Below are 15,440 nucleotides of genomic sequence, written 5' to 3'. Positions count from 1 at the left end.
CATAAAATGTCTTCTGTAGGCTCGGCCAGGCTTTGTTTCTGCCTCCATTCCTGTAGCAGGCTCATGGCTCTGAAACCCAACTCAAAGCCTGGGCAAAGCTGCTGAGAGCAAGACTCCTTCCAGTCTGCAGAGTGTTCTCACACAGCAATTCTCAGAGCAAGGCTTATATATAGCTCTTATACCACAACAATCTACTGGTGCAACTTTAGCTGGTGCCCTTTCAGACAGTTTATCTAGTTCTGATAAAACAAATTTAATACCGCAATTAAAAAAAGAAAAATTTCAGTCTAAGTGATATGTATAAAAAATGACAGAAGAAATCATGGAAGAGTGGTATTTCTTAATGATATCCAGAGACACCTTTGATCCAGGCTTAGATCAACCCTAACCCTAACCCATAGATATACAAAGTGTGTAGATAAGCTAAGTAAACACCAGCTTGAAAACAAATGCAGTCCAGGAGAATAAGAGATAAATATTTATGTGCATATTGCCTTCCTTGCAAAATTCTGTACTGCCTAACAAAAGCCATAGCTCTTACACCAAACAATCCCAAATACTCTGGCACTTCCATCAAACTGAGCAGAATAAACTAGAAGAGAACTCCAGAGAAAGAATTCATAACTACTGCACCTTGAATTGTGGTCTTGACTCTCCAACTGTTTATAGCCCCTTGCTTTGATCAAGCTTCAGACCAGGTCAAGCTCAGTCCAAGCCCATGACACACAGCAAATCTGCTGCTCCTGGCCCAGAGCATGGGTACACTTATCCCGCTCAGAGCAGGGATTAGCTCAACAGTTTCTCAGACACACTTACTTGCAGCACTGCTTCTTTATATTGCGCCCACCAAACTTGGGTTTGTCTAGGCAGTTAGTGCAGACCCCACAGTCCTCTGGAACCTGGCAGCCTGAACACTGCCCGCAGCGCCTGGAGCGCCGGCCCTTCTTCACCGGAGGCTCTTGCTGTGCCTTGTTTCTGGTGACCGGCTTAATGGGCTTGATAGGTGGAGCAACAGGTTCAGCCTCTTCTGAGCCAGCTATCGATGACTTATCTACCAAAAGAACATTTCTAATGTGAATTTTCTGATGTCAAAGAATGATTCGGGAGTGTATAATTTAGCCCATGAAGGCTAAGTTCATCTGCAGAGCCACACAGATGCATGAGATTGTGTGCATACACATGTGTATGCACACACGCCCCTCGGCAGAACACAGGTTTGGTGCAAAACACACATATTTAACACAATTCCTAATAGCTTAAAGGATTAACCCTGCTTGAGTGGCACTGTAATAGAGCCCAGAGCTCTTTAACATACTTTCCCTTGTTAATCACTTTTAGTCCTCATTTAAAGCAGTCAACAGAAGCTGACTTTGTATGGACCCACCGATGAAAACTAGAAATCCTAACTCACCATCATTCCCCATGGAAGACAGTATCTTCTCCCGCTCTTCCCATGGTAAGGCACTCAGAGTGGGCATGTCATCAGGAAACACTGCTCGCTTGCGGCCCAGTGCAACAGCTGCTCTCCTGCAAACATGTTTTATTCGTGGTCCTCGCACTGATGTTTCTGATGAATCACTCTCTTGCCCCTAGATTTCAAAACATGAGAGCAGACAGTATTCCTAAGAAAGTTACCAAAATGAGACTGCGAAACATGTGATAGAGACTTCTAAGCAAATTGTATCCTAGCTTGCAGATTGTAAGAATCAGGATAAAAACAGACTTGGCCTTCTAAGCCTCAGTTATCCAAGGAAGAATAAATGCAAGAGAACAAGAGTTTTGACTCAACTGGAATTACAAGGTAAGTCTCCATCCACTACTGGAAAGCCAGTTTGCTCATGAAGCCACATTATCAAGACACTGACATTAAAAAAAATCAGAGTCCACTGGAATTGGAGAGCACTTGGTGCTGACTGATCCAGCAGAAGCCAGTAACAGATGAGGCTGTTTGAGAGCTTTGCAGTTGCTGATGCTTCAGATGAGGGACTTGGGTTCACTGAGATGCTAAACAAATTGAGCATTTTAGTGCAATTTTCCATGTTTTGGTAAGATTCTGGAATATCTCCCACTGAACAAACTATCCCAAATACGCAACTGTAGAATCTGGGCTTCTGCTACACCAGGCTGAGTTGTACAAGTGCATGGGCATCTTCAGTTCAGAAACAAACAGCTGCAGGCTTCTTGATTTGAAATACGTACTGGTGATTTTCAACACTAGTGCTGTTATAAAAAGTAGAAGTTTAAATAAGAAGTGTTCCCTGAAAACATATATCACCTCCCTTTCTGGCAGGTAAAGAGGACTGCAGAAAAGGGTGGTTTTGGGTGGGGAAGAGGGAAAAGAGCAAAGTGGTAGGAAGCAGTTCCCCAAATCAGATAGAAAATTCCAATAGATCTTCCTCCCTCCTATAAGTGAGAGATCACTGCATAAAGTTAAAAATAGAAAGATCAAGAAACAACTTTCCTTCAGAAGCCAACTTTATGCTCGATGTGGGCCCCCAAGAAACCTCGAGGCCAAGACAGACACTGCATTTTGCTGGAACTGCACTTTTTAGAGTGAGTATTACTCTAGATAATTGCTTTGCTCAGAGAAACCCAATAAGCAGCTATGCTGTATTGGTCTCCAAAATGCATGCAGCTCCCCTCTGAGCTGACTACACAGCAGCTCCCTCTTCCCCTCAGCATCTGCCCAGGGCTTCTTGTTTTTGGGTTGTTTGCCATCTGTTGCACTAACAGCTGCCTAACTTGGCACATTAATTCTCCAGGCTCAGTATACAAAAGCTCTTAAGTGACTTTCAGGACAAGTTCAAAGTAAGATGCGCTCTAGCAAAAAAAAACAACTTGAAAGAACAAGTACCTGTGCTTTTGGCTGATCTGTTTGTTTGAGGGACTTGCTCTTCTCAATCTTGTACAGCTGGGCTTTTGCCTTTTTCAGAAGACTGGCTACCCTCTTGTCAGTCATTGGCAGTTTGTCTGCTTGAGCCAACATAGAACTGATGGAGGAAGCAGAATGTTTAACAGTGCTTGATGAAGGAGCAGAAAGACGCAGAGCTTTTTCCTTCTCCAAAGATGGCACAGTGGGGCTGAGGTCCAGGTCTGATTTGTCCAGCCCCCCTCTACCTTTCTTGGATGTTTTGGTTTTGACAGCTGTCATATCTGCCAGAGCAGCAGTGGAAACATCTGCTGTGGTATCTACTGCTGTAGACTTCTTCCGCCCGGCAGTTTTTTTGGCAGATGATGTTGCTGCAGCATCTTCACTGACTTTTTCTTTGGGCATTTTACCTACAGGAAACAAGGCAGCGCTACTCTGTATTTCTGACCCTTTTCTCCTTTTCTCTTTCTTTGACTCCCGTTTGTTCTCCTTTTCTCTCTCTCTGTCTTTCTCTCTGCTCTTGTCCTTTTCCAGGCCTTTGTCAGCATCTTTATCTTTGGAGAGTTCTTCTACTGCCCTGTCCTTGTTTTTGCCTCTCTCTGTCTGGGGACTTGATGTGAACCAGGGGAAGAGAGGAGTTGGGCTACCAGATGAGAAAGGCTCTGCTGGAGCACTCGTCTGCTTCCTTGGTCTCTGGCTTCTTTCTGCTGATTCCCCAGCCTGCGATAGGGAATGGGAGGGAAAAGTAAAAGTTGAATTTAAGGCACTAGTGGCAAGAGAACTAACTGAAATACTAGTTAATGAGGAAGAGACAGAAGACTGAGGGGTGAGAGTTGTCAGGTCAGAGGTACTAAGCCTTCCGCTCCTCGTCCTCATGGAGTGCGAAGGAGATCTGGGCTCTGATCGGATGGGGCTGAACGCTTTCCTCTTCCGTCGCCGAGAGGACGTGCCTGTGGCAGAGGTCCCTGTGGTGGTGCGGCCGACTGACGAGGGCAAGGTTACAGACTCGAAGATCCGGGAGTGGGCCTCACTTGGCGTGAATCGTGGCGCTCGCAGCAGAGGACTTCTCTTGTGCATATCAAACCTGGCTCCAGAGTGAAGTGAAAAGAGGCGTGTGGGAGCTGTTGCACCTGGTGTTGAGAAGCCAGATGCAAAGCCAACATCCTCCGGTGTTAGCGGCGGGGGTCTGAAGTTATCAAATATCGGTTTCCGAATTAGACCCTCTTTGGCATATTTTGCTGATGAGAAGTACTGTGGCTCTGACCTGGAATGTTTCAGGGAGGTCCACCTAAATGTTGGCTCTCGCAGAATTGACTTTCGTTTCTCTTGCATCGGCGCAGCAGAAGCAGGAAGAAAGGGTGAGGCTAACGGTATGGTTGGAGGCATAAGCCAGGGGGTATGGTCTGAGATGCTCGAAGCAGGCTGCAGTGGTGGGGGGGGAGTGAGCAAAGGGGGAGGAGGAGAGGAGGAGGACTGCTGCTGAGGCATGCTTGGTAAGGCTGACAGCTTTTTTGCAGTCCTCTGGCCAAAACTTCTTTCTGTTATCGAAAACCTTCTATTTCTCCTATCACTGTTATCGTTTTCAGGGGATTGAGAAACAGGCAGGGGAGTGTGAACTTCTGGAGTATTGCTTCGCTCCTCAGAAAGCATCTGCATCTCCTCAGAAGCCTGGGAGTCTGTAGATGTATCCACGCTGGGGCTGCTGGACCGTGAGGAATCTGAAGACATCTGAGATGAATGTTGAGAAGCGGCGCTGGACTTTTCACTGGAGCCACAAGATGTAGTGCTGAACCTGCTGTTTGGTGTGGATTCTAGTCTGGATATTTTAATAGGAGGATCGTAGTCTTCATCCTCAATAAACCGTTTGGGTGTTTTGATAATCCGTGATGAGATTGCACTCACAACTGGCATGATGAACTGTCGAATATTTTTGAGCTGGGTTCTCCCCTTCCTGCCCTGCAGTTTGGCTGCTTCCTTCTCAATCTTTTTTTGTGCTCCCTTTTTAGCCCTCTGTAAGAGTTGCTTAGCAATTGCAGCATCCGTCCTTTTGGTGGAAGGTATAATCCTAACAGGCTTAATCCTGCGTGGACTCTGTCTGACAGCAGCCTTCTCTTCCTTCGTGAGAGGCGGTGTGCCATCCTTTTCTTTGCGAATCCTCTGGGGCTTCTCCAGCTGTGAGTTTATGACTAAAGTTGAGGAAGTCTTTAAACGTTCAGAGGACGGTGGCCTGCCTCTCCTGCGCACAATCTGAACGCTCTTCCTCCCAATCTGAAGTTTTGCCCCAGGCTTAAATTTAGATTTCAGTGGGGAAAGCTTACTAGTTCTTAATTTCTTGATTTTAGTTGCTTGCTGAAATGTAGTGGATGGTGATCTTTTGATTTTTTTCAGACTCTCTTTTTCTTCTTTGCTACCCTTCTGAATGTCTGATGTGTCCTTCTCCTGTGACAATTTGAACTTCACACTTGTAAGTGCTGGAGGTCTTCCTCGTCTTTTTTCCCCACTCTTTGACTCCTTCTTTTTTACTTTCTCCACGGATGTGGTTTCAGACTTGCTTGAAGGGGAACACACTGATGAAGAGTCTGACAGTACAGCTGAACTTCGGTCAGAACTGCTCCGGGGCCTCCCGCGAGGTTTCCGTGGACTAGATTTAACTGAGAGGGAAACAGAGAATGCAGGGAACATATTAAATTTCTCCAAGTGTGGGATGAGCATTACCCAGGTCACACAAGTATTTACTCAGTATTATTCATGCTGCCCATGCATTGCCAAAACATTTCAGATAATCAACAAATAAAAATAGTTTTAGCACTACACGTAGAGAATACCTTCCCAATAAACGTCTCTTCCAACATAAAATACCATGCAGATAACTTGTTTAAAAATGCAAGCTAGTCTTTTCCCAACAGTTAAATATGCAATTGCACAAACCCAGCACCAACCTCATGCTGGGAGGGAGCAATAATTCTCAAGGGCATATGCTACCTTTTAAAGACATTAATTTTTACATATTTTTTTAAGCAGCTCACAGCCAGTTAAAAGAAAAAGAAATCCTTCCTTCTGCACTGCTAAGGGAGAGGTCAAGAGAGCAAGAAGAACCTACGCAAGGCTGATACAAGACAATTTACTAAAAAACTGTTTTTAGCTTTGAAACACAGTTAATACTCAGCACTGACTTGGAGCCATCAAGCACAAGACTTGATCACCACCTTGACCAATGCATTTCACTGCACTCTCACCAAGTCCGACTATTTCAGTTCTGGACCTTCCCTTGCACTAGCAAGGTGCTCCACCACAGTTTGCTGCTGAAGCCAAGCTGAGCAGATGATTAGGGTGGAAGAGCAGAGTGCTCTGGTGACAACACAGGCAGTAATGACTGTACTGAAAAATACTAAAATAGTCAAACCAGTTTCAAACCCTTACTCTTTAAATAGCTGCCTGTCCAGAACACTGACATGAGGTTTCAAATAATTTTTTATCAGTATAACTATTTTACTCAAACTTTCCCTGCTCCTTTACAGATCAGACATAGAAAATCCAAAACTAACTGCACTGAATCTAAAGACTGCTGTGGCTTTTATGGTGGATGAGATTTGATGGAGCAAACAGGAGAGGCACAGCAAAATCATCATGAAAGAAAACAGCAATCACAAAAGTCAACACCCAATCCTGCACCTTCAACTTACCTGTGGGGGACCTGGTGGGACTTCGTACTTTGACTTCTTCATCTGAACCAAAACCTAAAAACTGTTCATCCTGCAATGAGAAAGCAGATGGAAGTTTGAGGGCATGGTTATTAATGCTGAAATGAACTCCACTGTGAATGAAGCACAAAAGGATTCTAGAGGATTTTCCTTCCCCAAAAAAGATACTGGCATTTGTTCTTCTAACAAAGAATTGCTAAAAAGGAAATACAATTTTTATATACACATACACAGCAACTACAGTTTACAACTACGGAGCAATCAAAAAGAGTTACAGGAAAACAAACTACAAATATATACAGAAACAAACCTTTAATGCTTAAAATCTGCTGCTCATATCAAACAACAACGCTTTCCTCATGTAAGTTATTATTCAAACCACCCTAAAAAAACACTCCAGCAAATGAAGTGTTTCTGCATATATGATTTTAGTACAAACATAGCCCAACTTCCTGCAAACTTACGTAAATCCTCTCTTTTTAATTCCCTTCAGACTTGGTCTTAAGGAGAGATGAAAACCTGATTTTTGCTGTGAAGCTCTTTCCTCTGAAAGAGGCAATGAGGTTAAAGGCTTGCTGTCCACAGTGAGGCAGGTGTAGCAGGAGTCTGTAGGTGTCAATCCAGTTCATCTGCCACTCAAATGTGTGGCATCTTTTGAACATATTTTTGTTTATATGTCATTCCACCTTTCCTAATCCATTTTCACCTCAAGTATTTAGTTGGCCAGTCTTAATTTTCCCATGAACTTTGGAAACAGAGATGCCACTTGTTGTTTATCCTATCAAAGCACTTCGCAATGTGGCTGCTAAACTTTAAGAAGGGCAGGCACTGCAAGAACAGTATCCTGCAAGTGAAAAGGGACAAGACTGAAAGAATAAGGCAAGCTGCACAAAGAAGTAACATAATTTCTTTGTGTTCTGCCTCATCCTTTTTACATGGAATTCCTACTTCATCTACTTACAGGGAAGATCAGGAAGAGCATCTCAGCTAGTGACACCACAGTCCAATAGACGAAAAGGAGCAAGGCTTTAGACCAAAGCATTTCTCAACATTTTCTGCTGGAGCAGGGGGTGGCCCTGCCCCTCCTCACATCCCTGCTGCCTATCTGCTCTTCGCACTTGCAGCAGAGATGACAAGAACACCAGAAAAAGCAATGATAAAGCAACATAAAAGAAATACAATGATGCCAGAAGACACTGCTTCTGCCTGAGACAACTTGCATCACACAGAACCTCTGAAGGCCATTCCCAGAAAGGGAGAAGCTACTGCTTCCAAACTTCAGTCCTGCAGCACTGCAACTGAGCAAGAGCAGCTGCGGGACTGCCCAGCTGCCCACTTGCAGCACTGCAGATGCAGGGGCAGAGCAGACACGCCTGCCTGCCGCTCCAGAGCACGTGGGCTACAGCAGGATGTAAACACACCGCCTTCATGGGTGTGGGCAGGGAACCAGGGAACGGGTCCCCAGCCCCGACAGAGGGAGAAGCTGCCAGTGGAGACAGAGGTGGGCTGAAACCCAGAGAAGGCACAGAGAAATAACAGATACCCAAGAACAGTCAGGTTTAGAAACGATGAGGGATCAGCTGCTCACCCTGAGCGATTTCCTGACTTACACTGGCCTCCAAGTTCCTGTGGCTACTACAGATGTTTTCTTCATTTTGTTATTCTGGGTCCTAAAGTCATTATTATTTTATCTCTGACTACTAAATCAGTACTTGCAATATTTTTGACAATCACCTGTCAATCCATTATAACTTTATTATTCTCAAACTGGTATCTGTTATCTTACTTTTACAATGTAAGATAAAGTAATGTTTGCAATATTAATAGTGACTAAATAAAATGTAATGTTTCCAACATTAATACTGGCTTTGGCCAATAGCCTGGGAATGATAATTTCTTCCATTTCTTACCAACCAGTCACCAGAAGCATCTACAGCAAAAAGGCTCCTTCCACAAAACAATCACTTTTGCTTCATTTACAACCACAAGTAGTCTGACCAATGTTACTTGTGCTTGTGTGTTTGGTGACATTCCTGAGTGTATTGGTGACCTCAGAATGGTCTCTATCACTGCCTGAGAAGGCAACCTGTGACCTGTCAGAGAAGATGAAGAAAACCACTAAGTATCACTCAGCATTTGCCAGGCTAAACGATACAGTTGGCCATCACATGCCAAAATGCAGCTTTGAGGCAAAATAGGCAGGAACAGCCTCCCTCCAGTTTTCCAGAAATGTCATGACAGATGGAGAGTGATTAAAAACCATGAAGATTTTGAACATGCCCTCATTTACCTGAAAAAGAATAATGCAATGCAAAAATGGCCACTCAGGATTATAAATTAAAGGATGAGGGAAGGCTTGCCTTGTGTCAGACATGAAGACTAACCAAGCAGGCATGGGATGATCTCTCTGTGGGCAGCACGTACATTTCCCATTCGAACATTACAGTATCCCAACTGGGTGCAACTTCAGAGTTGTGTGTAGATAAAGAAGGGCTTTTCCTTAAGTAACCCAACTACTAAAGAACAGAGAAGTTGCAAGCAAATCTTTATCACAACACTCTTGAACGATATTACTTTTCAAATAATTTCCAGTTAAAGATCTCACAGGAAAATCTACCTTCAAGGGAGAAACTATCCTGCAGGCACTAACTGATGTTCTGATATCTGTCTGAGGAATAACAGTATAAACCATACCACTATGGATCTGTGAAGTTGCATGGGCCTCTAAACCAGCAATTCAGCCACTCCAATCATCACCTGAAAAAGTTTATTTTACAACAGAGTCAACTGACCAATGCTCTCCTTCCCATTCCCCATCCTGGGTTTGGCCCAAGTTAGACAGCACCTCACTTTCTTGGAAAGGGATAAGCTATTTTTAGAAGCTCATTCAGATGCCTGCTTAGTGACTGCAGCACAACATCTACCAGACTCCTCTGCTTTCAGCAGAGTAAACACCCTTGGAGGCTGGCAGGTAGCAACCTTGAGACAAACACCGGGTGTTGGGAGCAGAGCAGATTCCACTGAGAGTTCAGCAAGATGCTTCCCAAGTCATTACTTGAGATGCAACTGCAACAACAAACAGCTGAGCATTTGGGGTGATCTTAGGCACCAACTCAGAGGAGGGGACATTCATGCTTCCACTGTTTAAATCAACTAAAGCTTTGACCAGGAGTGATGCACAGACTTTGCTGGGGCTTCACCTCGGAGCAGCACCGACCTACAGAGAATGTCTTGATAGCACAGAACAGCTCTTGGCCTGGTCACCTCCACAAGAGAACCCCCAAACTACACCTCAGGCATCGCCCATGGCAGTACAATGGTGATTAGGGCTGCAGCTTCCAGAGTCCACTTTAGTTTAGAATTAGAAAGAATATATTTCTCTTGATGGGGCTGAAGCTCAGGGTGGGTCTATCACAAGTGTGTTACTAAGAATACAGAACTGCTTTGCCAGAGTCCTGTTCCAACCTGGATGAGAAATTCTCATTTATGCTTTCCAATCTGAATATAGAGAAATGCTTGTTGGACCACCTGAAACACTGTCATTCTGGTCAGAATGAGCTTTCAATAATACCACTTCCAAGGAAGAGGGTCAGTCAAACCACTGCCTAGAAAGATGAAACTTGCAGATGGTGAGAGAAAAGCCCCACAGTTGCTATATGGATGCAAAAAAAAATCTTTTGTGGTGGTAAACTCATCTTTCGCTCTTAAACATATATTCCTAAAGAAACACTACTAAAGCCAAACTATGCTTTGTAGCTCAGCTTGGGGTGAACAGCTAACCCTGCTCTGGGAATTCTGTGGTATCCCCGAGAAGTGATGAACCACTGACTCGAGGAGTTACCCATTTCCTCCAGCACAGTGCTGTGAAATGTGAAGCTCAGCACTCAGGTGCCAATACAGAAGTGCAGGTCAAGCACTGCTGCAAGTCTGTCCCAGGAGCTTTCCAGCTGAAGGAAGTGCAATGTCCAAGAGCTCCTAGAACAAACTCACCAGTGCATGGCTGCTGCTCTGAAATTGCCTTACCTGCCCACTGCTGGTGCCAGTGGGATGAGCCACATCATCTTTCATTTGAAAAGTTTCCCAAATTCCTAACAAACTTCTCAAAAACTGCTCCTCTGCAGGTTTGGAGCACTGAACAAACTGACCAAACCACAAAAACAGAAACATTCTTTTATTTTCACACATCAGACAAAGCAGCACTCGAATGTTCAGGAAGGGAAAGTCCATGAAGGGGCCTCCACCTCTTGGGTCATGAGCTGCATCATCCTCACTCCCACATGTCTCATCAGACATCAATACCTACAGCAGTCCCCTCCCCATGCACATGCAGTGGGCACCTTACCTGTGACAAGAAAGGCTCTACACCTCCAACTCACACATTAAACACTCAAGCAGTCTGACAGCCTCCATTCAACCTAACACTACGTGAGGAAATTTTAAGGCAAATAGAAGAAATTAATCTGTACTTCCAGCTCAGGAATTACCCTGGTGGCAGTATGGAAGCTAATACTTACTCCCAGGACATGGATCTAGTACCATTTCCAAACATTCCTGGCACTAGTGAACATCCACAACTCCAACATTCACCTCATAAAACATTATGCCCCATGTATAATCACAGAAGTGCTACCAGGAACACCACCATCACCACCTCACCCAACTGCTCAACTTGAGCTTCTGCAACTTTCAGCCAATACAGATTTATGGAGGTAACTGCCACCATGTATCCAGCACACTCTCAACTTTTATGCCCCAAAGCTTCAATCCCCCTTCACAGATGGACAGGAAGCTCTAAACTGACAGGCAGAGCAGATATTTAACAACTATGTTTATGCTTCTTTTACACCAAATATTGACATAATGAACCAAGAAAATGCAACCATACTTTTCTTGTTCCTACAGTGCTACTCACACCAGCTGAAAGGTTAGTACACAATACAAATGCTACTGTTCAACCAGTTACAGCTCCACTGTGCAAAAAGTCCCCCAGCAATTCTTTTGGTGTTAAAATTGAGTATCAGAATGTGGCTCCTTTAATGTGAGCTGGTTTCGAGATAACTCAGTGCAACACTGAGCTGCAGCAGAAGACAGGTTTTGTACAAAGTGACCTGAATCTGAGGAGAATGCCCTGACACCCCAGAATTCAGGTATCTTTTAAATGAGAAGTACAGTTTGCTATGTACTATGAAACTGTCAAGGAGACAAGGGAAAGGCTGCATCTAATATTTGTTCTGAACATTACTCCTGCATCTAACTTGGTGGTAATACCCAATTTCAACAGGTACCTACACAAGTGCAGACAAGAATGAGGTAAAAAAAAAGTAAGCATGCAGAGCAGAAGTTGTAAATAAAAAGGTAACACATCTTCTTCCTCTGACTGCCACTGGCTCCTGACCTCCAAACAACTGCTCAGAGTTTATTCCTGATGAGGAATAATGGCAACTTGGTTGAATACTGTAACTGGCTTGGCTTAGGGAAGGACTCTCAACCTTGTGGAAAAGAACAGCATGAGGACCAGGCAGTTACTCAGAGGACATGGGGAGCCCCAGTGTGAAGGGGTCTTCTGGAAGCCCCCTTCTAGAAGAACACCTCCCCCAGAGCAGCTACCACATGGGTACCAGAAACTGCACCGTTCTTGCACTGCATACGGCTGCCCTCTCCTCTGGAGAGACCACAGGCAGCACCCATGTGCTGGCTTCCTACATGTGCCAGAGTTCTTTTCACACCCTCACCCCACCTCACAGAGAACTTGTACTTCAAGACAGAAAAAAGCAGCCTCTGGTGACTGTAATCTTCACTAGCACTATGACAAGTCCACAAGTCACCAGCCAGGAGAACTATGTCCTTTGATGCAAAAATGTTTTGTTTCTTGAGCATCACCAAAGGAGAGGAGCCAGCTGGGTTAGTTAACTCAATCTGAATGTTTGTGAGGATCTCTGAGTATGCCCAAGACTACCAGCATGCTGCAAATCCAGAGTGAGGGGAAACACCTGGGGTCTGCCCCTGCCTGGCTCATGGGGGGTCAGGCAAAACTGAACCGACAAACACCAAGCCACAAATCAGTGTTTATCATTACTTTCTACTATATGCAATGTTATTAGAGAAAAGCTATTAGCAGCTAAGTAGAAAAGTGATGTAATAAGTAAAATTCTTAAAATCCAGGAGACCCTGTGTTAATCAGCTGCCACACCTACAATGCATTCAAGCTATTTTACTTTAAAGCAAAAATACCCTTAAGGCTAAACTCAAAAAGATAAAGCAAAGATGTTTTAGGGATTTTTTGAGATGCAAAAATATACTTGAAGACAACTGGAATTAAATAAACCACAGCCCAATGTCATCTTAGAAAAAAAAAAAAAGGAAAAGGAAAAGAAACAAAGCAACTTGTCTCCCCCCATATGAAAAACCTCCTAGGTTATTAACTCTGTGGTCAGCTTGGTTAGCCAGATCTCAAGTAATTTCTATCCCTGAACTAGCACTGGTGAGATATTAACTGCTTCACAGAGGACTCCAAGAATTCTGTCAAGCCTTGTCTACTGCAAACAACGAAAAATAGAACTATCCCAAAGTGCACCCCCTGAGATGATGGTGTTACTGAGAGCAGTGCGACTCACACCCCAGAGTCTGCACAGGTGAGGGTAGGAGTGTCCCCATGTTCAGCTCTGCCCCTGCAAACACAACCCAGTTCCTGCAGCCACTCTACAGGCAAGGAACTCGTTCAGCTCAGCCATGAGCAAAGAGCTCCACTTTATGGCACCCAACAGAAAATGCCAAAACCAGAAAGACACAAGAAAACTGTATTTTCATGTGTGTTTTAATGAACTCTGCTACGGCCAGTGATGGGAAAGGAAACCAACTGGTCTTTATACAGACAAAATACAAAGATACATTCACCTACCCTACAGCTGACAACCTGCTTGGAGAAGAGGAGACAGAGCTGGCCGTTCAAAAATCGATAATAAAGCCCTTCTGGTACAAAAGACCCAGGGAATTCTCTTGCCGGCGCAAGGATGCCGCTAAGGAGCGATGCAAAACAACTGGGGGAAAGGAACGCTGCAGCTCGTAGTAACACACCCCCATCATGTCCTCCCTGCTCTGTCAATAGGTGGGTTGTTGTCGCACTCCCACTCCGGCTGCCTTAGAAAGGCTTAAAAAAAAACTGAAGGGAGGGAGAAGAGCAACTCAAAAAAATAAAAAATTAAAAAAAAAAAGAAAAAAAAAAGAAAAAAAAAAAGAAAAAAAAAAGAAAAAAAGGAGAGCCAGCGCTCTTAGTACCGGCAAACGGCCTCTCGCAACGGGCCCGCCACCCCAAGCTCCGCCTGGGGCATCCACAGCGAAAGGGAGGAAGAGGAGGAGGAGGAGAAGGAGAAGGGGGAGGGCCGGTGCGCGACACCCACCGCCGGGCCCGCAGGAGGGGCCGGCAGCCCAGCCCCCTCAAGCCCCCGCGCCCGGGGAAGGACGCATCACCCCGCCGAGCATCCTCGGCACCGGGGCGCACCGGGAGGCGCCGGCCCCGTCCATCCTACCTCGCTGCCGGCGGCGGGGCGTGCGCACCGCATCCCGCCCCGCCGCGGGCGCGGGAGCGGCGGGAGACGGATAATGGAGGCGGCGGCAGGGAGGACGCACCGGCGGCAAGTCGCGTGCGCGGGGAGGGATCGGCACCGGGGACCGGCACCGAGTCCCGCCCGCCGGGTCCCGCCGCCGCCCCCGGCCCCCCCGGCGGGCGCGCCCTTTGTGCGGGGCGCGGGAGGTGTGTCCGGCGGCGGGCGGGCTGTGCGGCCGGGGCCGGCTGGGTGCGCCCGGCTGTGCTCGGGCCGCCGCCGCCGGGGCGCGGGGATGCTGCGCCCGGGACCCGCCCGCCCGCCGCGCCCCCCCGCCCCCGCCCCGCCGCCCCTCTCACCTCTCCGCTGCCCGCCTCGGTGCCGCAGGCCGCGCGGAACCGCCGCAGGTTGATGCCGATGGTGGCCGAGACCTGGAGCGCCGCGTCGAAGCCGGGACCGGCCGCGGCCGCGGGGCCGCCGGGGCCCGGCGCTGCCCCGCCTCCGCCGCTTCCCGCCGCCCCGCCGGAGCACGGGCCGCCGCGCTCGCCCTCGCCCGCCGTCGCCGGCGCCGCCGCAGGTTCGGCGGGCCGCAGGCTATGCACGGCCGGCACCCGTAGGCGGGACCCCCCCGGGCCCCGGCGGCCCCAGCCGCCGCTGCCGGGCCGGGCGGGGAAGCGCCACCGACCGCTGTGCGCCATCTTTACTGAGAGGCGACGAGCCAGAGAGCGGGGCCGGGCCGCACCCCGCGCCCTGCATAGCGCTTCGCCGGCCCGCGGAGGCGCTGCATAACAACGGCTGCCATGCAGGTTGTGGGGCTCCGCCATCCCGCCGCCCCGGCACATGAATAAGCTACGCTCGATCAGTGCCAGCCCGGCATAACGCTGGGCAATATGCAGGACCCCGGGCCCGAGCCCCAGTGCAGCCCCCCGTCCTGGATAGCGCAGCCTCGTGTCGCCGCGGCCCCTCATAACTCACATTGCTATACAGGTGCAGGGCTCCTCGCGAATTAGCCCTGGAATCTGCCTGGCGTATAAGCGGGCCGCAAGCAACCCTCATAACCCCGACGGTGATGCCGAGCGGAGCGGGAGCCCCGCGCCCCGGACCGCGCATACGGCATAGGCGGTGCTGCCGACCCCTGCATAGCGCCGGGCTGTATGCGGGGCGCGGGGCGCGGCCCCGGGCCCGGCATGGCGGAGCCCGCAGTCCCCCCCGAGACTCTGCGCTGCTCGGCCCGGGACGAGCCGGTCCCCGCGGGGGGACCGCGGCCCGAGCTGCGGTACCGAGCGCCCGCGGCTTCGCCCTACGCTTGCGGCCCGGGCCGTGCCCTGC

The 15,440-nt window shown here is 47.8% G+C and overlaps 1 protein-coding gene across 3 annotated transcripts in view; it reads right to left on the bottom strand.

Annotated features, from left to right (window-relative positions):
• The window catches only part of KMT2A (lysine methyltransferase 2A), a 41,673-nt gene extending 26,849 nt beyond the window's left edge, over positions 1-14,824 (bottom strand). For all 3 annotated transcript variants that reach the window (XM_021530101.4, XM_085560334.1, XM_085560335.1), the window contains exons 1-5: positions 14,471-14,824; positions 6,553-6,622; positions 2,855-5,520; positions 1,412-1,589; positions 817-1,051 (exon numbers count right to left, since the gene is read on the bottom strand). In XM_021530101.4, the coding sequence (XP_021385776.3) occupies positions 817-1,051; positions 1,412-1,589; positions 2,855-5,520; positions 6,553-6,622; positions 14,471-14,809 (3,488 nt within the window). In that variant the 5' untranslated portion in view covers positions 14,810-14,824. The remainder of the gene's footprint in view (positions 1-816; positions 1,052-1,411; positions 1,590-2,854; positions 5,521-6,552; positions 6,623-14,470) is intronic.
• Positions 14,825-15,440: the final 616 nt, after the last annotated feature.

Source organism: Lonchura striata, chromosome 24 (assembly GCF_050655825.1).
Source record: "Lonchura striata isolate lonStrDom1 chromosome 24, ASM5065582v1, whole genome shotgun sequence".
NCBI classification, from domain to species: Eukaryota; Metazoa; Chordata; class Aves; order Passeriformes; family Estrildidae; genus Lonchura; species Lonchura striata.
This window is presented reverse-complemented; position numbering and strand designations above follow the sequence as displayed.